This window comes from Tamandua tetradactyla, chromosome 1 (assembly GCF_023851605.1).
Source record: "Tamandua tetradactyla isolate mTamTet1 chromosome 1, mTamTet1.pri, whole genome shotgun sequence".
NCBI lineage: Eukaryota > Metazoa > Chordata > Mammalia > Pilosa > Myrmecophagidae > Tamandua > Tamandua tetradactyla.
Window position 1 is genome coordinate 56445841 of NC_135327.1, and position 21114 is coordinate 56466954.

A 21114-nucleotide genomic window follows, 5' to 3' on the forward strand; every position below is an offset into this window, starting at 1 on the left:
GGTTTTGCTTTTGATCAGCTGCCAGCTACTACTCAGAAACTATGCTGCTTTCATTTCAACTTGTCATGGTCAGTTTCAAAAGACCCAAGTAGGTAAAAGACAGAAGTCTGAATGGGGAGCTGATGGCCTTAGAAGAGCTGCTTCTGCCAAAACTATTAACAGTCTTGCCTTCCTGAGGTTACTCTTCTCTCCACACTCCTCTCATTTTCTGCTTTTCTCTCCCAAGCACCTTCTCATCTAGGATTCTCATCTAATATCTTTCACAGCCAGTGGGCACCCAGCCATGAATTCTCTGCCCCCTCCCAGACACCTCTGCGTGACATGGCTGGAGCTTCCCTCGTCCCGTAAACAGACGATGGCGTCATCATCCCTGCAGTTCCTCCATCCCCTGCCACCCAGGACATTCAGCATGGGGCCAGCCAGATGACAGCAGCTGCGTACCTACTGCTGGGTTGGTTAAGTGAATGCTCTCTTTCCACCTCTCCCAGCCCTGCCCTGTTAGTCAGCCAGGGGCTCAACCATCCCTCCCTCCACCCGTGTTTCCAGTTCACACCAGCTCCACCCTCTCTCTGCCCTCTGTTCTCCCTGTTCAAATCCTGCCGTGCCAAGTCCAGCTCTCCCAGGCTCATCACATTAAACTCATTTAACCATCACAACACCCGCACTTACTCTTACCCTCACTTTACAGTTGAGGACCTGCGCCATAGAGAGGTCACAGAGCTAAAATGGGGCGAGGCTGGACTTGGATCCCGACCGTCTGTCCCCTCCCGCTTAACCATCCTATTTTGGTGCAGCAGTGGGAAGTTTTGTTGCGACATCTGATGCCGAGTGCAGAAGTTGGTATTTGTAGACCCATGTGTCACGGGCAAAGTCTGGTTTCCGCGACTATCACCTGAGCCTCGGCGCAGCACAGGCGCCTGTCCCCCTTTCCAGGGCTCTCCTCAGCGCCATCGCAGAGGATCGAGAAATTTGGGACCCTCCTTTGGCCTGTGGCCTGAGAAGAAAAGGTGCCGCAGACCCAGAACAGCAGTCCTGAGAGGCGCCCGGCCGCGGCACTGCGCGATCCGGTCCGCAGTCCGCAGAGCCCGGGCGCTTGCTGCTCTCTGGCGGCGGGAGCTGGGAGGCTAGAGACCGCGAGTTGCGCCTTCTCGGCTCCACGCGCCCAAGGGCACCAACGAGTGACCGAGAGCCGGGGAGAGGGAGGGGAACACAACCGAGAGAAGAGGGGGAGGGGGCCCCGGGAAGGCGTGGGCAGCGCCCGCGAAACCGAAGAGACAGCTGTGGGGCCAGAGCGCTCGCCAGCGCCGACCCCACTGCTTTCCCACCGCCCACAGGACCCCCGGACCCCGGCTCGCCCCGCGCGCTCTGCCGCTTCTCCCGGGGAGCCTGGCGCTCGATTCCTCGGCGCCGGCCGCCCCCTCCTCCCTCCCGGCGCTGCCCCTCCTCCGTCCCGCCCCCCGCGCCGAGTGGAGAGCCGCAGTGGCCGCCGCCCGCACAGCCCCGCCGCGGAGCCGCCGCTCTGCCCGCTCGCCCCGACACACTCCCGGACGGCGCGCGTCGCCCGCCCCGACTTCTCGCTCCGCTTCCGCGGCGGGTCCCGGAAAGCCGCGGGCGCCCGCTCGGGTCATCCGCACTTGGGCAGAGCGCCGACTGGAGCCGCGCGCGGGACTGCAACCCGAGCCCCGCGACTATGCCCGGTGCCCCCCTTCCTACCTGTCGCCCGTGCTGCCTCCCAGCCAGGTCCCCGACGGCCGCGCGTTGAGATGACTTTCCGCGAGCTCCTGAGCGTCAGTTTCGAGGGACCCCGCCCGGACAGCAGCGCCGGGGCCGCCAGCGCGAGCGGCGGCGGGGGTGGCGCGGGCGGCTCGGCAGGGTCCGAGGGCCCGGCAGTGGGCGGCGTGCCGGGGGCGTCTGGGGGCGGTGGCAGCGTGGTGGTCGCGGCCAGCGGCGAGGACAACAGCAGCTCCGCCGGGGAGCCGGGGGGCGCGAGCGGCGACGTGAACAGCACGGCGGCCGTCGGGGGGCTGGTCGTAAGCGCGGAGGGCGTGGGTGTGGGCGTCTTTCTGGCCGCCTTCATTCTCACGGCCGTGGCGGGCAACCTGCTCGTCATCCTCTCGGTAGCCTGCAACCGCCATCTGCAGACAGTCACCAACTACTTCATCGTCAACCTGGCCGTGGCTGACCTGCTCCTAAGCACCACGGTCCTGCCCTTCTCGGCCACCATGGAGGTCCTGGGTTTTTGGGCCTTCGGCCGCGCCTTCTGCGACGTGTGGGCCGCCGTGGACGTGCTGTGCTGCACGGCCTCCATCCTCAGTCTCTGCACCATCTCCGTGGACCGCTACGTGGGAGTGCGCCACTCGCTCAAGTACCCAGCTATCATGACAGAGCGCAAGGCCGCCGCCATCTTGGCGCTGCTCTGGGCCGTGGCCCTCGTCGTGTCGGTGGGTCCGCTGCTGGGCTGGAAGGAGCCGGTGCCCCCCGATGAGCGCTTCTGCGGCATCACCGAGGAGGCGGGCTACGCCGTCTTCTCCTCCGTGTGCTCCTTCTACCTGCCCATGGCCATCATCGTCGTCATGTACTGCCGCGTGTATGTGGTGGCGCGCAGCACCACGCGCAGCCTGGAGGCGGGCGTCAAGCGCGAGCGCGGCAAGGCCTCGGACGTGGTGCTGCGCATCCACTGTCGCGGCGCGGGGCCCACCACCCACGGGGCGCACGCGGCCCGCAGCGCCAAGGGCCACAACTTCCGGAGCTCGCTCTCGGTGCGCCTGCTCAAGTTCTCCCGCGAGAAGAAGGCGGCCAAGACGCTGGCTATTGTCGTGGGCGTGTTCGTGCTGTGCTGGTTCCCTTTCTTCTTCGTCCTGCCGCTCGGTGAGTGACCTTTACCCTCCCTCCCGAGCCCGCGACGCTGCCCGTTCTCTCCCTCACTCGAGGGACCCTTGACTGTCCACCTTAACCAGAAAGTTGACATAATTATGTCCCTGGTCTCTTAAGAGGTAGGTGTGCCGGGGCCAGTGCGTGGGGAAGGGTGAGAGGCCCTTCTTTTTTAAATTTTTTTGGCACCGGCAGGAACTGGGAATTGAACCCGGGGCTCCGGCATGGCAGGCGAGACCTCTGCCTGCTGAGCCACCGTGTTCCCACCCCCCACCCCCCACCCCCCCCCCCTGTGAGTTTTGTTTCACAGGCCTCTGACTCTCCGGTCCTTCCTCTTCCCTGCTGTCCCCTCCCCAGGCCTTGTTTTATGCTCCCAACCCCTCTAAATATAAAGAATCTGTGGAAATCTATGCGGGCATCCGCCCCTTAGTGTGTGGTCAGCTTGTATGTACTGACCTACATAGCCCTCCTGTCCCCGCTCAGCCCAGATATAAATACCAGTTCCCGGGAGGTGGGTGCAGGGAGGGGTTGGGGGGACATATGTTCATTCGTGTATTCATTCATTCGTGGACACCAAGCCCTCCCCCAGCACTCATTGTATTTGGAAGCTGCCTCCCACTCTGCTACCTTCCCCAGGTGGGTCTGTGACTGCCCTTGGTTCTCATTTCTCAAATGCTCTCTTGGAGGTGGAGGTGAGAAGGAGGGGGATGGGACAAGTGTCATCTGGAAAGTTAATATTGTTCATTGCCCTTTCTTACATTTGCCAAGTCTTTGTATTCTTCTTGGGGAACTTTCCTGTTTCTTCCACAAGCTGCCCTGCAGCCCTGGGAGCTGGGCAGTTTTTCCCAGGGGCTCCCTCCCACCCCTTGAGGTCCCTCTCCGAAGTCTGGGGTCTGGGCCAGCACAGGGAGGAGAAGGGGGAACAGTATCCCTAGGGACACATTTGTCCTGAGTCACGTCGCCCATGAATGCAACCTTGGCGGATGCAGATCAGGGCCTCCTCTGCGTTTCCCCAGCTTCGTTCCCTCGCACTGTGCAACTGAATCTGGAAGGAGACGGTGGGCTCCCTCCTGCTGCCTGCAGGCCCCCTCCACCTGCAGCCAGAGCGGCCTTGGTGCATTATAAATCAGACTGCACCCCTCCCCTACCAAAACTCCTCATTGCCTTCCCAAGCCCTGAGAACAAAATCCCAACTCTGCCATGGCCTAGGAGAGGGTGACCCGCAAATTAATCATCCAGACCAAAGTGGAGAACTGTGGAAATTTACTCTGGGACCACAGGCATTTCATCCTGAGGCAGGTGGTCACTGAGTGAGTGAGCAGACATCTCCTTTCTACCCTGGTGGTGTGGCGGCCCTCACCCTTCCTCACTGCATGCCCCTACCTCTGCCCACGCCAAGCCAGTTCCTGTCTCCAGGCTTTTGCACATGCTGTTCCTTCTGTCTGGGCTGCCCTCCCAGCTCTTCTCCAGGCTAACTCCCCACCCTTTAGGGCTCAGTTTAAATGTCCCTCCGAGGCCTTCTCAGACCCCTCAGTCTGTCCTCCATTCTCTCTTCCTTGCAGTCTAATGTTCTTTTCCTTCACTCGATCATTAGTCATAACTACATCTGTCAGACAGCCTGCAGTCGAATCCCAACTCCACCCCTTACTAGCTGGGTGACTTTGAGCAAGCTGCTTAACTTCTCTGTACTTCTGTTTCCTCATCCACAAAATTGGGATGGTGAAAGTGATGATCATGCCCACCTGCAGGGCTGTTGTGAGAACTTGATGAGGGACTATGTGTGACTGTGGCATGCGGTGAGAGCTGGGTGAACTGCTGCTTTTGTAGTGGGTGCTCAGTGCAGCCTGAGGGAGGAATAAATGACCAGCTTGGAAACCAGCTCCTCAGGGGATGCCTTCCTCCTTCCCTGGAGAGCCCAAGAGCACCAAAGATAAGAAAGACCATTGCGTGTCAGCAATGGCCCGGACTGTGGGCATGCACGCGCCCAGTGGGGCCGCTGTACAGGCATTGTCTGAGCAGACCCAGGGTGCCTATGCTGCTACAGTGACCACAGCTGGTGAGCAGACCCAACAGAACAGAGGATATGGAGAGCCTTCAGAAAGGAATGCAGGGACCCTGAGGGACCTGAACACAGTGGGCTGTGACTGCTTTAAGCCTAAAATGCAATGGGTCAGGCCAGAGAAGCAGCAGAGAGAGATAGCACCACAGATGGGGTATCCTGAAATGTGGGGGTGTCCTGAACCATAGGGGCCTCGGGGGACCCAAGTCACCAGCTGGTAGAGACTGGAGCCCTGAGCTTGAAGGGTGTCTTGGAGCACCCACAGGGCATCTGTCCCCTGAGGCTGGCAGAGTGACCTTGATGCCAGCTTTGGACATCACAAGCCCACCCCTGTGGCTGATGCTGGCAGGGCTGGAGAGAGCAGCCTCTGCTCTGTGGTACTAGAGAGCCCCATGGAAGGGCACCCACTTGCCTGGCACCCCGGCTGACCCCCAGCTGAGCCATCTGCTTCATGAGTGGAATGACCGATGGCACTTCCTGGTTGCCCTAGACCACCCTGGTTTAGAGCTGTTGACTGATGGAGTTGCAGGCTTCCCTGTCACTCTCCAAAGCAGAGCAGTTGAGATGATAAGTGGAGGAGGAGCTCTAGGCCACCCTGCCTGTGACATCCTCCACCCTCACCCCAGCAGGCTGGCACAGCTTTGAGTGTCATGCGCCATCACAGAAACAGTGTGAACATATTCCCCTCACAGGGATCCTTAACCTGGGTGCCAGAGGAGCCCAGACTCACAGCAGGTATAGGGGAGGGACAGTGCTGAGACCTTGCTCCTTGCAGATTTTGATGGAGGAGCCTAAGAAAGGCGGCATGTGCAGGGAGGGGCTGCATCGTTGGAGGGCTGGGCCAGCTGGAAATGCACCTATGAAAGCCTTCTGCCCCGGGGACACTTAGTGCAAGTGTGTGCCCTAAGTGTGTTCTGGCCAGTCATTTGGTATAGAAACCCAGGTCACCCACCCTGTGGGTGAGCCCAGGACAAGAAGTTTGGAGAGAACTGATCCCATGCATGCACCCATTTGCAGAAGAGACTTCTCAACCCCAGGCGTCTCCAGAGGCCACATGTCCCCTTGGTGTTTTGCTGGCAGCAGTGCCACACAGGGTCTGGCTTTGACCTGCCATGTGCCCCACCCCATCCCCTCAGCCATGCCCAGAGGTGGACTTGTCCCTAAGATCTACACACACACACACACACACACACACACACACACACACACACACACACACACACCAGTACTTCCCCCCTGCCATTTCTTGCGGCCACAGGCAGAACCACCCACCATGCCTGGCCTTCACTACCAGCTGTTTCCTTGGGCCACAGCAAGTTGCCATTGAATGAGGTGGTGTGAAGCAGCCTCAGGGGCTCAGAGCCCATGGGCACCACCCCAGCCCACCTCAATGTGACTGAGCTGGCTGGAGGCTGAGGTTGGAAATCCCACACAGTCCAACCAGTACCCCAGTGCCCCACTCCCAGCCAGCCATGAGCCATGCCTGAACCTCTCCCCTGTTGTCAGTCTGTGCCCTGCACTACCATGTGCCTCTCCAGCACACCCAGATGTAGAGAAGTGTCCCACCCCATGCTCTTCAACACTCTGCATGTGCTCTGCACCCCTTGGTGGTAAAGCACAGCCCTCTGTGAGAGCCCACCATCCCCAGTGGTGATGGGCTGAGAGTGGCCGCTGTTTACGTGACCTTGTTTTTTTAATCATAGCTAACATCTGTTGAGTGATGACTCTGAATAAGCAGTAAGCTAGTCTTTGTTTTTTCTCATTTTTTAAATCAGGGCATGTTTCAAATACACAAATGAGTGGAGAGAACACTACAATGAACTTGCATGTACCCATGACCCAGTTCAACAATTGTCAACCCAAGACATCCACTTTTTCATCACTGTGGATTGTTTTGAAGTAAATCCCATTTCATCTGTAAATTCTTCAATATGTATTTTTAGAAGAGTGGTTTTAGAATGTGGTTTTAAATGTAACCACGTTCCATTATAACACATAAAAAAATTGTTTAGTATCATCAATTATCTGTTCAGATGCTATTCTGACTTTTACTTTGTTTGAGGGAGCATCCAAAAAAAGCAAATGTTTGTTGTATTGACTTCCTGGGTTTCTTTAATTTGATAAATCCCCCCTCCTGCCTTTTCCTTTTCAGTTTATTTGATAGAGAAATAAGATTGTTTTTCCCAAGGAGTGACCCACAGCCTGGAGTTTGCATCCCCAAATGTTAGTTAGCAAGTGCCTCTGTTCCCTGTATTTCCTGGAAGCTGGCTTGATCAGATTCACGTTTGGTGTCTGGGAAGAATCCTTCTCTTTAGCAGTGCTAAGATTGATCAGACTTTCCTACTGTCAGCCTGCTCCTTCCATTGTGCCCCATCATCTTTCATCTCAGGATTTCTAGCAGCTCTTGACCTTGGCCTGGTCCCTTTATTACATTTGGGCTTAAGATGATGGTATTCTAATTCTGTCATTCCTTCTGCATTCATTCACTGGAATTCTAAAAAGAATGTGCCCCTAGCTGTTTGTTCCTTAGAATAGAATCTGTACAGGAAAGTCAGACGGGATGCTTGATGTTCCCCTTTTGTTTGTCAGAGTCAGTTCCCCAGCATTCTTTCCAAAGGTGGCCAGTGGGGGTGGGGAGCATTTTAGTATCATGATAAAGATAGGATTTTGAGACATTCTTGTTGTTCCGACCCATATAGACATCACTGTGTTTGGAGCTCACTGTCCCCCATCTTTGGCCACTGAGCGCCCACTCTTTCAAGTTGGCTCCTGAGACCTCTGGCACAGCCCGGAGTCTAGAGTGCTTCCTGCTTTCTGATCTAATGAGGTGTTCCCGGCTCAGTTTGTACTTTAGAAAAAGTAGTGGGGCAGGGAAAGAGAACAGGAGGAGGAGCTGCATGCAGATGGCAGAGATTCAGTGAGGATTTGGGGGAGATAGATGGAGGTGGCACATGGTCTAGGAAGGAGCGGAACAGGGGGGTCACTGTACTCTGGGGAGCATGTTGTCAGTTTGGCCGGCATCAGAGCAGTGGCATCATCCTGGGAGGGGAGTGGGGGAGAAAGCTTGGGACTTGGATTCTCGGGTCTCTAATGAACAAGGTGAGTGATCATAATGTCATCAGATGTTTGGGACAGTCCCCAGGAAGGAGGGGCTGTGCCCTAAGACAAGTCCACCCTATCAGTGATACATTTTTCCTTTACAAAAATAAGATAAAATGTATTTCTCAGCTCTGTCCACTGAATCAGTGACCAACTGAGAGCCCAGTCTGAGGTCTCTAAATTATTGTTTTCCTCTAAAGGAGATGAGGTTCTTTAGACAAACGGCTGATTCCAGGTCCAGTCTGTCAGGCCCCCCTTTCCTGGCCAGCTAGTTCCATGGTCCCCCATTCACCTGCTCTTGCCATCTTGAACTCCCTGGCCCCTACCTGCTTCTGTAAGCTCCCAGCCCTGAACCCAGCTGTTCCTGCAGGGGGTAGGCAGCGGTGTGCAGGGGAGAGGGCACTGATTTTTAGCCTCTGTCCATTTCCATGGCATGAATATTCCCACCGTGGCCATTTCAAAGAGGCATCAGTGGGCTCCCACCATTCCTGAAAATGTAACAGTCAGCACTCACAAGCCAGTGCGAGCCAATATATAGCTGAGCACGTGCTAAAGAAAAATTGAACACTTTTCCCTGATCAGGCCTCTGCCTCTGGGCTGCCCTCAGGGTATCCCCAGAATCCTGCAGGTTCTCTTTCCTTCCTGGAGGACTGTCTCTGGGTTCCTGCTCAGCCCTCCGATATCTTCCACCTCTCCCCAGTCTACCCTCAGCAACCAAATGTGGCCAGAGCTTTTCTTCAAAATTGCTCTCCCTTAACCTCTCCCCCTTTCCTGGCTTCCCAGGGTGATCTCTCCTCCCTTTCACCTACATGCCAGAATATTCCTGCCTTCCTTTCTTCCTCTTAAAAGACTGTTCTGATCAGGACACCCTCCTGCCTCTGCCCCTTGCACGGCAGCCCCAGTATGGGAGGTGCGGCACCCGTGCCCCACCAACTGAGGTCACTCGTGTCCCTGGGTCTGCCTTTGCCACAGTCGCCAGTGACCCCCAGATTCTCCCATTCGGGGCCCCTTTGTAGCCTTTTTTCACCCCACCCCTCTGTGTGTCATTTTGCCCCTTCTCTTCTCACCTCTGTGTTCTGTGATCTCTCTCTCCTTCCTCCTCCCCTGGCTGCTGCTTCTCCGCCTTCCTATGAGGCCTCTCTTCCCCCAGATCCACACCCCAGCTGCCCAGGGGCCCCACCGGCCGCTCTGATTCCCGCACCCCACACACGCTGGCTTCCCCTCCTACACTCATCTTCCCCCCCCCTCCCCAGGCCTGCTGCTGCCCCTGCCCTCCCCATCTGGACACGTGGTATCTCTGTCCTCTGTGGTCCAAACCGGAACGCCCTGCCCCCTACCCCCCTGCCCCCCAGCCAGCAGGTCTGGCCTCCCAACATCTCTTCAGTCTGTTTCCTTCTTTCTGCTCCACTGCCCCACTTGATTAACCAATTAATTAATTAACAATCATGTATCCTGTGTGCCAGACACTGTTCTGATCATTTTAACCCCCAACAGCTGTATAGATAATATTAGCAGCCCCATTTTACCTCTGAGAAAACCAAGGCTCAGAGAGGTTGAGTAACTTGCCCAGAGTCTTCCAGTCTGTGAGTGGTGGAGCCAGGATTGGAAGACAAGCACTCTAGTGCCAAAATCCTTCTTACTTCTTGCCTGGGTCAGAGGTCAGGCTGGGGCAAGAGTTAAGAGTCAGTCAGCAGCCTGTTTTAAGTTTGAAATCTCACCAAACCCCTCAGCCTCCATACACATCCCCAGCTGAGTCTCACGCTCCCACCTGCCCCGAATCCTAGTCACAAGGGGGTCCTGAGCATTGCCAGGGAGTTGTCCCCTTCCCTCCTGGCCTGAGCACCACACAGACCCGGGAAGACCCCAAGAGCTTCTGAGCCCACCCACAAGGGGAGCCCATGACCCATCTCTGGCTCATCCTGAGCCCTGCCCACCCCCCAGCTCAGGAGTTCTGTGCACACTAAAGAGGTGTTCTGTGGAATGCTGGAGGATTTACCTGCCATCGCTTTGTGGGTGGTCACCCAGGAGAAGCGGGGTGCTGGTCCCTGGGAGCCAGGGCCACTCTTCTGGGACTCCCAGACAGTGACCACCACCCGAGGACCTTCTCTTCCCATCACATCAGCGCAGCTCTCCTTTGACCCACGAGCCTCTGCCACTGTGGCCCCAGGACCCAGAGCCTTGGGCCTGGGTGATGCTACAGATTGGCTGAGCCAGCGGCCATTTGGCAGGGACTGCAGCCTTGGTCATTCAGAACATGGGGTGTGGACATTCAAGGCCACAGATTAGGAAATAAGTGAGTTAAGAAGTGATAACAAAGAAGACAGAGGAAGGAGAGAGAGAGAGGAAAGGTAGAAAAAGAGAGAAGAGAAAAGAGAAGGAAAAAGAATTGGAAGGAAATAGGTGGAACACAGTGTGGGCCTAGAGGAAACAAGAGGATGCAGGACAGGCTGTCCACCCATCTTCCCATCCCCTCCCCAATGGCAGGCCCCACATGTACCCTCTAATGTTCAGGCCCAGCCCAGCCCCCAGGCACTCATGGGTCCTCAGGCAAGTTTGGGGGCAAATTTGCACAGAAGGAATTCTGACCTAGTCCTCATCCAACTTGAACCCGAGGAAGCCAACAATTACTTCTTACCATGGAAAATTGGCAATGCAGGGAATTCAAGAGACGTGGCTTGGCACAATTGGCCCAGTGATGCCCTCAATTCACCCCTCCATGTCCTCACAATCAGTCTGAGACCTGGCCCCCATTCAGGCCCCAACTGATCAACAGCCTCCTTGATCACCTTCCCTGGTTGTTTCTATTTCCAGATGGCCTTATCTCTTACCACTCTTCCCCTCCCCCTCCTAAACATTGTCATACCCTGGCTGTCTCTCGAGGCACCCAGCTGCTGCAGGGCCTTTGCACAAGCTCTTCCCTCTGCCTGGAATTCTCTCTTTCCTCAGTTAGATACATGGTTCACTCCCCACAGCTCAAGTATCCCCTTATTAGAGAGGCTTGTCTGGCTATGCTTTATAATATAGCAAAGAGGTATGCTGGGGGCAGAGGTCCCAGCCTCTCTTGGGGAAGGAGCTGCTCTCCTCCAGGGCTAGAGCCACTGAAAGGCAGAGAGAGACTGGGAGAAAGGAGAGTCTAGGGCTAGGAATTCCTTATCTCCTAGCCCGGCTGGCGCAAGGAGGCCTGAATACCTCAGAGGACATGGTATTTTTAACCCCTCTATCTCTTCCTGGCCAGAGGAAATGGCTTACTGTGGATATGAAAGTTTCTAGTGATAGAGAGGGTGGGAAGGGGAGAGGCTGGGGTGCAACCTGACATTTCATGGTAGGCTGCAGGTTATGAGTGAGGCTGGCTGTGAATCCTGGCCGGCTGCCAAGAACAAGTTCCCTCCTAGTGATGCCAGAAGATGCCATTAATCACCAAGTCCACTGCTTGGCTTCAGAACCAGCTGTCCTCAGCCAGGCTTGGAGTTTGCTCAGCCCCAGCCATGCTCCTTCCCTGCCTTACCAGCTCCTCCTGGACCTAGCCTAAGGGGACTGGACTGACCTGTGGTAGCCCAGGCCCAACCTCACCGGCTGCCTCAGTTTACCCAACAATGTGTGGGCCAGGCTGGCCCTGAGGATACAGGAGAAGCTATGCCTCTTTGACCAGTGGCCACTAGGCCCCTCTGGACGTCAGGCTGGACTTCTGACAGAGGGGCTCCGTGTAAGAACTGGAAGGAGGCAAGTAAGAAGAGCCAAGCAAGGCTGACAGAGACTCATGTAGGAAAGGACAAGGTACAGAGGAAGAAGCAGATGGGCTGTGTGTAGTATTCTTCTACCTGAAGCCTTATCATGTGTCCTCAGAGGCAGGTAAATGCAGCCGCCCACCTCACCGCACCCCTCTCCCACCACCTGTGGAATGGAAATAAGTAGGCACACCTGTGCATATTGGGCCCCTCCTTTCCTGGAAGCAGGAGAAGAGTTGCGATGGCAGCCAGGGGCTCATCTCCGGACTGAGGTTGGGGCACAGAACCTGAGAGGGTGTTCTTAGACACATGGCTTATTGAGGCCATGTCTCAGAAGAAACCCATGGGCAAGTGAGGGGAGCAGGATGGGGGTAGCTAAACCAAGGATGTGGTCTCAGACACAGCCTGGCTTTTCGCTGACCCCACGGGGAGCTCTTGAGCAAAGATGGCACCACAGAATTGTGCCATCTTGGGGCTAGGGGGTGGCCTTTTCTGTCCCCACATCAATGCCCTTGGGGGCATGTGTCATCTCCCCACTTTTGGCAGCTGCCAGTGGCCAAGGACAAGTCTTAGGAGAAGGGAGCAACCAAGAGCCCTTATTAAAGCTCTGGTTTGCTGGGGGGTGCCTAGCCCTGGTTTGGTGGGGGAGGATGCCAGAGCCAGTGGGGGCAGAGAAGGCTCCCTGGGAGCTAGGAGCTGAGCACAAAGGAGAGGGTGTCCAGCCCACAAGGGGAGGCTGCTTGGGTTTGGGTGAGGCTGAGCTTTGGTGGGAGGTAACCCTGGGTCTTAGAAGACAGCAGGAAGAAGTTTCAGCTTATGCTCCAGAGCCCCTGGAAGCCACTGATGGTTCTCAGGGGGAGGGACAGGACCCAGTTTTTTAGGAAAAGCCTCACAGCATCTGTATATAGAGTGGAGAGGAAGCCACTGGGACCGGCCACAAGCCATCTAAACAGAGTGAGATGAGAAGCCAAGCAAAGGCTTCTGGGAACAGGATGAATGCAGAACTGGCTAGAAAGAAAGCCAGATGCACTGGTCACGGTAGCAGGTTAGACATGCAGGATAGGAAAGAGGGACTTACTCAGCAAACTCAGCAGCAGCTGAGCACCCTCAATGTGCTCATGACGTCTTCTGGGCGATGGGAAGGCAGCACCAAGCAAAACAGACATGTGCCCTGTCCCATGGAATTCTCTGGCTGAGAGATACATGATGAACAAAATAAATAATGACTCAGATACTACAGTAGAAGGGGATAAGTGCCATGGAGAAAAATAGAGCCAGTTGAGGGGGATGTGGGGAGAATATTGCCATTTTAAGTAGGAAGTCAGCTGACCTCATGGCTCTCTGGGGGAAGAGCATTCCATCTCTCTGGGGGAAGGCAAGTACAGAGGCCCCGAGGTGGAAGTGTGCAAGATGTTATGGGGAAGGCAGTGTGGCTGGGACAGAGTGAGCAGGGGAAATGAGAAGAAGAGGATGTCAGAGTGTAGGGAACATGTTGAGCCTCGTAGGGCTTAGGCTCTTATTCTGAGGGAGAGGGAAGCCGTTGGAGGATTTTAAGGAAAGGAGTGATATGACCAGTTTATGTTATTAAGGAATTCAGGTAGCTGGGTTGAGAGTAAACTGCAGGGGCAAGGTAACAAGCAGGAGACCAGTGAGCAGGCTGCCAAATTCATCACGGCAGGGGATGTTGGGGTCTTGGGTGGGGGTGTAGTTCTAAGCTCATCTCCTTCCACTCTGCCCTCCCATCACTCTGTTCTATGCACCCTAGCCTTGTATCGTTCCCGAAACATACCAGGTCACCTGAGGGCCTTTGCACATTCTGTGCCCTCTGCCTGGAATGCTCTTCCCCCAGACGTCCACATGGTTCCCCCACTCACTTCATTCAGCCTCAAAAAGCCCTCCCTGGCCACCTTATTTACCACCAGGCCCAACTACATACACACATACACACCCCTCTGTCTTCTTCCCCCACTTTACTCTTTGTCCTTAGCATGTTTTACTATCCACTCCGTTTACATTCTCCGTATGTATAATGGTTATTGTTTGTCTTCCCTTATGAAATGTGACCTTCCTGAGGGCAGGGTAAGTGTGAGATGTCAGTAGACACCCAAATGGAGACATGTAGGAGACAACTAGATCTACAAGTCTGGAATTCAGGAGCATGGTCTGAGCTGGAGATAGAAAGACCTTGGCAGCCTAGAGATAGTACTGAAAACCATGAGACTGGATGAAATGACCAGAAGATTATAAGACTAAACTCAGGTAGTGCTGCATGCGGAAGAGCTAGCAAAGGAAATTGAGGTGTAGCAGGAAGCCAAGAGAACGCATCCTGGAAGACCTGGGCGGCGGGGGGAGGATGGATGCTAGCGGGTCAGCGGGGGTGGGTGGGGGTGAGGGTGTGCAGAGCAAAGCAGACCACAGTGGAAGGAAGAATGAGAAGCAGGTGGGAAAGGGAGACAGTGAGTGTAACCAGGAAGGACAGAGAGACATTAAAAGGAGCCTCAGTGTTGAAGGAAGAAAGGTGAGGAAGATTGCTGATCTGGAGCAGAGGAAGTGAAAGGAAAATGAGCTCAGTCTTTGATCTCCTTTTTCTTAGTGAAATAGGAGGCGAGATCAGTAACTGTGGAGCATGAGGAGGGCTGGATCACAAAGCTGGTAGGGAGAGATAAATGTTTAAAGGAGCTAGTGGAGGAAAAGAGAGAGAGCTGCTGAGGGCAGACAGTTAGATGGTCAAACCCATAAAACAGGACTGAGGCTGGAGTCCCTAAGCGTGCTCAGGGAGTGTTTGAATTGCTCCAGAGTTAGGCTCTGGCTGGATGAATCCAACCAAAGTCCAGAAAGTTGTGGATGTGGGAAGATTGAGAGCACAGCTAGGCAGAGAAGGGAGATGACAGGAGAAATCTAGTGAGGAAGCGGAAGGACATAGAGACCCAAGGGGACAAGAAGTTGCAGTCAGGAATGGACAGCAGGTTTTATGCAGAGAAATGGAACGCTCAGGTTTATGTTTTAAAAGGATCCCTCTGCCCCCCACCCCCCACCCAGTGCTGTGGAGAATCCAGGCTAAGGGGAAGCAAGGGCACCAGAAGGGATCCGGGTGGATGATGACGGAGCTCGGACCAGGGTGGTAACAAGGAGGTGGTGCAGAATGGAGGGGGCTCTATTAAAAATAAGTAAATAATGGGGGGAGCAAATGTTAAAAGAAATTTAGTGGATTGAAATGCTAGTGATCAACGAAAGGGAGTCATAAGGGGTATAGGAAAAAATAAGGGAAACAGGCTAAAATGTATTGGGTAAATGGAAATATTAGCAGTCAGTGAGAGGGAGGGGTAAAGGGTTTGGTATGTATGAGTTTTTTTCTTTTTTCTTTTTATTTCTTTTTCTGAATTGATGCAGATGTTCTAAGAAATGATCATGGTGAGGGTGGGCTACGGTGGCTCAGCCGGTAAGAATGCTTACCTGCCATGCACAAGGACCCGGGTTTGATTCCCTGTGCCTGCCCATGTAAAAAAAAAAAAAAAGGATCATGGTGATGATATTGTGAGTTTTTTATTATATACCAAGAATGGAATGATCATATGATAAGAATGTTGTGTTTGTATGTTGTTATGTTTAAAAAAAATTTTATTAAAGAAATAAGGTAAAGAATGCCCCCCCAAAAAAAGCCTTAGGAGCTAGTGATGGATGGTTTGCAGGGTGTGATGAAAAGAGCGTAGTCAGGAGTTTATTGAGCACCTGCTATGTGCCAAGCATGGTATAGGCATCTTAGCATTTGTGGGCTAGATAGAAAGGAAATCTAGTTACTTATGGTGTTCTTGGCACTTGTAAATGAGTGAGACGTGCTGGGGGATAACTCTGCTGGGTTGGGGGAGGGTGGTGTAAGAAAGACTTCCATGAGGAGGTGCCACTGGAGCTGGTAGTTAGAGAATGAGTCCACTCTTACCCCTCAAGAAAGAGGAAGGGCATTCCAGGATGAGAAAGATTAGGAACAAAATCCCAGAGGCAGGACTGGGGAAATGCTGTGTCCAGAGGGCAAAGAGAAGTTCATGTGGCTACATGGCTAGAGATTAAAGTAAGACTGCAGACAGCAGCTGGAGCCACAAGAGAAAGAAGAGAAAGGGGGTAATGCTGGGTGTCTGGATGGAGAGGTGAGAGGCTGAGGGAAGATATCCCATGGAGGCCTCTGTTTTCAAGGGCAGTTGTTGAGTTAGCACAGCTGGACTGTAGCCCTGTACAGAAGGCTGTGGGTAATGTGGGGAGTGTTGAGGGAGGCAGAGAAGGAGACTGCCCAGACACTGAGGGAGAGTGGCCTTAGCCCAGAGGCTTCATCTACCCAATGAGATTTTGCTGTAGATGGGATTCATGGGTTGGCAAAAGCATGTTACGAACAACTATGGAGGGATGAGAAAGCAAGACAGGCAAGGGAACTGGTCAACCCAAGTAGCCATCACTCAGAGTGGCTGGAGGGGGAGAAGGGTAGGAGTATCTGAAAAAGATTTTGTCCATTGGTGCCCCCATGGTGTAGCCTTTGCAGGCATTAGGGCCAGGAGCCAGGTGCCCATCCCCAGGGACTCCCACATTCATGGCATGCAATGTGGGGGGAATGCCCTCAATCTCTCTGGTCCCCAAAGGCCCTGTGAGTCGATGAGATAATGTTGAAGGCAAAACTGGGTGCAGAAGAGGGCAGGATGCAGGGAGGCAGCAGTGGTGGGCTAGGGCACTCTGGGCAGAGGTGGGTGTGAGATTCAGGCCTGTCTTCTGTGAGGGAAATAGAGGCAGTCTCTTGGTAGCTGCTTCCTGTTGGGGCTCGTTCAAGCCCAGGGCACAGACATCTGCATTTTCCAAGCAAGATGTCTGCATGCAGTAAGCAGAGAGCAAATAAAACAAAGTTGTGGCAGATACTGTCAGTTCCCTGCCCACCTCCTCTACTTCCACCCCTTCGGTGCACATGGATCAACTTTCACCTGAACACCTGTTGGCATCTCTTTGCTCATGGGCTTTCTCTGCCCACCAAACTCCACATTGCCCTCCCAGCAGCAGGCAGGAGGAGTGCCGAATTAACACTTGAGAGAGCAGCCCCACCCGTGACTGATAGAAATAGGGGTGAGTGTCCCACCTCCCTCACCCCACTGCTAGAGTAACTCTGAGGGGCATATATGTCACCTTTACTCAGAATTCCCCAATGAGACTAAGTGTCAGTTGCCCACAGTGACAACCAACTTGTTAATGCACCTTTTATTATTGGCTTCCTTCTCTTCCCTGTCACTTTTCCCGCTCCACTACTGGTGTTTCATTTACCTCCCAGATTACCAACGTACATTTGAATCTTCATATCGGGGTCTGCTTCTGGGAGAGCCCAAAGCAAGACAGAACCATAGCAGGACCCAGTGGGAAAATCTTGGAGCTAAAAGATAGTTTGAATCCCGCTTCCCCTGTGTGTAAGGAATCCCCAGCTCACAGCTGGCTCCCACACACATTGGCTGAGCATAAATTAGAGCATTAGTGTTTACAGCAAGACTCAGGCCATTCTATAGTAGGCCACATTGCCATCAGTCCAAATGAAAACATGCTGATCACCCAGTGTCCTCTGACCAACGTTGGGCTCAGCGCTGAAAGCATAGTCCACTGATTTGTCATCCTAGTCTAAATATAAGAGAATTGCAGCCTGAGTCAGAAAGTTATTTTCAGCATTCTTACTTTGCAGCAGTTGAGGGATGCTGCTCTTGAAGGCTGCCTTCCTAAAGGCTGAGTCCAGTGCTCAGCCCAGCCCCGGTCCCAGTGAAAGTCATCTCCTCAACTCAGCCGCCCCCAAACCCACCAGGTCTCAGCTCCTGTTTCTGGCTTCTCTCCAGCTAGAAACTGGGTCCCTTCCCAGGGCTGAGGTCTCCTCTCTCGATGGCCACAGAAATGGAGGGAAGAGGGGCCCAGTGAATAGAAACTAGTGTTTGTTAAGAGCCTGCTAAGTGCTGGACTCTTAAATGTATAAATCTTCACAAAACCCCTTCCAGAGAAATATCATTGGTCCTATTTAGCAGAGAAGGCAAAAGCAGGGCTTAGATGGCCAGCTCACTTGCTGAGGCCTGCATGGCCAAGGTTTGAGAAGCCTGTCCCTCATGAGCACCTCCTCTTTTATGCTGTCTCTTAGCTCCCAGAACCCTCTCTGGGTGATGAAGGATGGGTGTTGTACAAGCATCCCCAGGTTAAAGAAGAGGGATTGGTGCTTCTGCCCCACCCCCAGCAGAGACCATGCCCTTATTCCTTTGGGGGCAATGGGAAGAGAGAGCAGGTCCCCATGATTGGTCAAGGACCCCCACCCCGACCTGCTCTGCCCTGTGGGGACCTGCCATCTCATGCTGGGAAGGGACACTCCTACCTCCTGCCCCTTCTACTGCCATGGATGAGTGGGGATGAGAATGTAGCCTCTGCCTCCTGGATCATGCCCTTGTGTTTTGTCAGGTGCCTTTTGGAGACATGGCCTCCTTCCAGGCTGTGGTGAAGGTGCCAGGGGGGATATTTGTGGAAGGTCTTCTTGGCACAGCTCAGCTCCCACTCCCACCTGCCAGGTACTCTTCTCCTTCAGAGCCATCAGAAGCTTCCCTGCCCACTTCCACTTGGACAGCCCCATCATCCTGCATCCCAGCAGCCCATGGCTGTGTTTATTGAAGCTTAATCCTGGGCCCTGTTTCTTGCTTGCTTAAATCTCCATGGTGCCTCACTACCCGCAGAATAGACACTGAACTCCCCAGCCTTTAAAGGCCCTTCACCAGCTGCTCAAATGAAGTTCTCTGGGTTCTCTGAAGGATATGTCCAGGCCCCAAACTGGTTCTCCTCTTGCCCTCTGCCCATCCTCTGAGACTCCCAAAAGCTGTCGCTGAGCTCAAGCCCCCCACCCACATGCACACACCATCCCTTCCACCTCTGTTTCCATGATATTTTATTCCTGTTGCTCCCTGGGAAGCAGGGGACATGTTCATATGTGTGAGCCAGCACAGTGCCTGACGTGGGGTGAGCTTGGCAAACATTTAAGTCAATCGACCCTTTTGTAATGTGGACTCCTCAGGCATTTGGGGAAGCCTGGGGATCCCATCTCAGCATCATGCTTTCAGATGCATAAAATGAAATACAAAGGATTGCACTTGAAACCAATTTTATTTAAAAAGTTGTCAGTGTATTTTAAAATGAAATTCATGGTTTAGTAATAAATGCTCTTCTTCATTAAGGCGTTATATAACAAGATCTAGCGGTGAATTCTAATGTCTGTCATTTCCAAATGGTGAGACGCATAAACAATATTACAGAATATCTGCAACAACTGAAATGTGATAGGAAAATATCTGGCGAACAGCTAGTGTTAGGTTGAGCAATATGAAATTGCCAATATTGAATCAGTTTTGACCTACAAAAACAGCAATTTCTCATGTTTTTGCCTAATTCTGTTCCTTTTGTTGCCTACACCCGTCACTGAAGGAAATGCTCCGTTTCAGGTGAAGATTATTGTTTCCCCATCTGAGTTCATAGCCACCTGAACTATAGCAGGGACCGTTTTAGGGCAGATCAGTGGAAGCCCGCTGAGAGCTGCGGGCAGAGGCGCCCTTCCCTTCCCAGCGCATCTAACCAGCGTCCTTCTCTTACTTCCCATCAGGCTCCCTGTTCCCGCAGCTGAAGCCCTCGGAGAGCGTCTTCAAGGTGATCTTCTGGCTTGGCTACTTTAACAGCTGCGTGAACCCCCTCATCTACCCCTGCTCCAGTCGCGAGTTCAAGCGCGCCTTTCTCCGCCTCCTGCGCTGCCAGTGCCGTCGTCGCCGGCGCCGCCGTCCCCTCTGGCGCGTCTACGGCCACCACTGGCGGGGCTCGACCGGCGGCCCGGGCGCCGCGCCCCCCGGGGCCTCACTGGCCCTCACCGCGCCCCCGGACCCCGGCCTCCCGGGCACGCCCGAGGCGCAAGCTCTGGGCGCGGGCCGTCGAAAGCCGCCCTCCGCCTTCCGAGAGTGGAAGCTGCTCGGGTCCTTGCGGAGACCCACCACCCAGCTGCGGGCCAAGGTCTCCAGCCTGTCGCACAAAATCCGCACCGGGGGCGCGCAACGCGCAGAGGCCGCGGGCGCCCTGCGCGCCGAGGTGGAGGCCGTATCTCTTGGCGTCCCGCATGACGTGGCTGAGGGCGCCCCCTGCCAGGCCTACGACTTGGCCGACTACAGCAACCTCCGGGAGACTGATATTTAAAGACAGCGCCCCCGGCTCCCCAGCAAGGCGGGGGCGTATGCTGGGGGCGGGGAGAGGGGTAAAGGAGGTGGGAGGGACCCAGAAACTGGACAGGGCGGCTGCTCTGGGCCAAACCCAAGGAACTGGGGCGGGGCTTAGGCTGGGGACCTTGTAAGGTGAAAAGTTATGAGTCGAGCTCATGGACACTGATTTTCCGAGCCGGACCCTTAGGGTAATTGGACGTGGAGGGGCTGTGGGCTCCATGGGGCCATTTGTTCCCAATCCTTGTTGGAGAAGCAGCCTCACCCACCATGCCCTGAATTTCGGGTAGACAGATTTAAGTGCAGCTAGGCGGACTTGCCCCTTCTCTTGGGAGAAAAGGCCTCTACCTGTCTGCCCCCACTGCACTCCTAGAGGAAGAGTCAGGGCTCATGGCTGGACACAATTGCCCTCTTACTGCCAACTGGAGACACCATGTGGACTTGCCACCTCCACCCACAAGCTTTGGTGGCAGATTGGGTGGCCATCATAGAAGCCTGGCGTGTTTACCCCTAGGCCCACTCCTCCCATCCAGGCCCCGCCATGCACATGCCATCACCTGGCCCTGCCCCTCAATTCTTCCCCTCCAGGGCCTTACTGTTTACACTCTGTACATAGCTCATTTTGCCTGTACCTGTCACTTCTTGCTGGGATCCAGAGCTGCCAAATGGGGAGAGCATTATTTGTCATTTTGAGACATATTTATTGGTAAGAGTACTTATATTTTGTCCAAACTGTGCAAATTATAGGCAAAAAGCCTATAACCCATAAAGAACTACATTTTTTTCTAAATTCTTTCCAATACTAAAAGTTTCAACTCAATGGTCTATTTAACTGATGGCTGCTATCCTTTGGGCTTTTAGCATGATCAAAGGATTGAGGTTTCACTGGCTTTTAAAATTCACTTGATTAGTCTTAGAAAACAAGTAGCATTCATAAGCATGAGTTTTCTGTTTATCAGTCTCCTCAGATGTATCTGTGATGCTCTGAGGGCCTCAGTGAGGTAGATGGCCATCAGTTAAATGGGTGAAACATTACTTTACATGATGAGGTATACAAGCCCACCAGAAACCGCACTTGCTAGCTTTGAGTAAAATGCCCAACACTTATATTCCCAAGGAATTACAG

General features: G+C 53.9%; 1 protein-coding gene and 1 long non-coding RNA gene across 2 annotated transcripts in view; one reads left to right on the plus strand and one right to left on the minus strand.

The window, feature by feature from the left end:
• Positions 1-1786, minus strand: part of LOC143684449 (uncharacterized) — a 70257-nt gene extending 68471 nt beyond the window's left edge. The window contains exon 1 of the long non-coding RNA XR_013176036.1: positions 1714-1786. This is a non-coding gene — a long non-coding RNA (uncharacterized LOC143684449). The remainder of the gene's footprint in view (positions 1-1713) is intronic.
• ADRA1D (adrenoceptor alpha 1D) lies at positions 1764-20803 on the plus strand. Its single transcript, XM_077161417.1, has 2 exons — positions 1764-2868; positions 19391-20803. The coding sequence occupies exons 1-2, from the start codon at positions 1764-1766 to the stop codon at positions 19966-19968; spliced, it is 1683 nt and encodes a 560-aa protein (XP_077017532.1). The 3' UTR covers positions 19969-20803.
• Positions 20804-21114: the final 311 nt, after the last annotated feature.

What these genes read in the sequence shown, in the direction of transcription:
- ADRA1D (XM_077161417.1), top strand. Translation starts at nt 1,764, where the DNA reads ATGACTTTCCGCGAGCTCCTGAGCGTCAGTTTCGAGGGACCCCGCCCG. An exon ending in CTTCTTCGTCCTGCCGCTCG is followed by an intron (nt 2,869 to 19,390) that starts GTGAGTGACCTT and finishes ACTTCCCATCAG; the next exon opens with GCTCCCTGTTCCCGCAGCTG.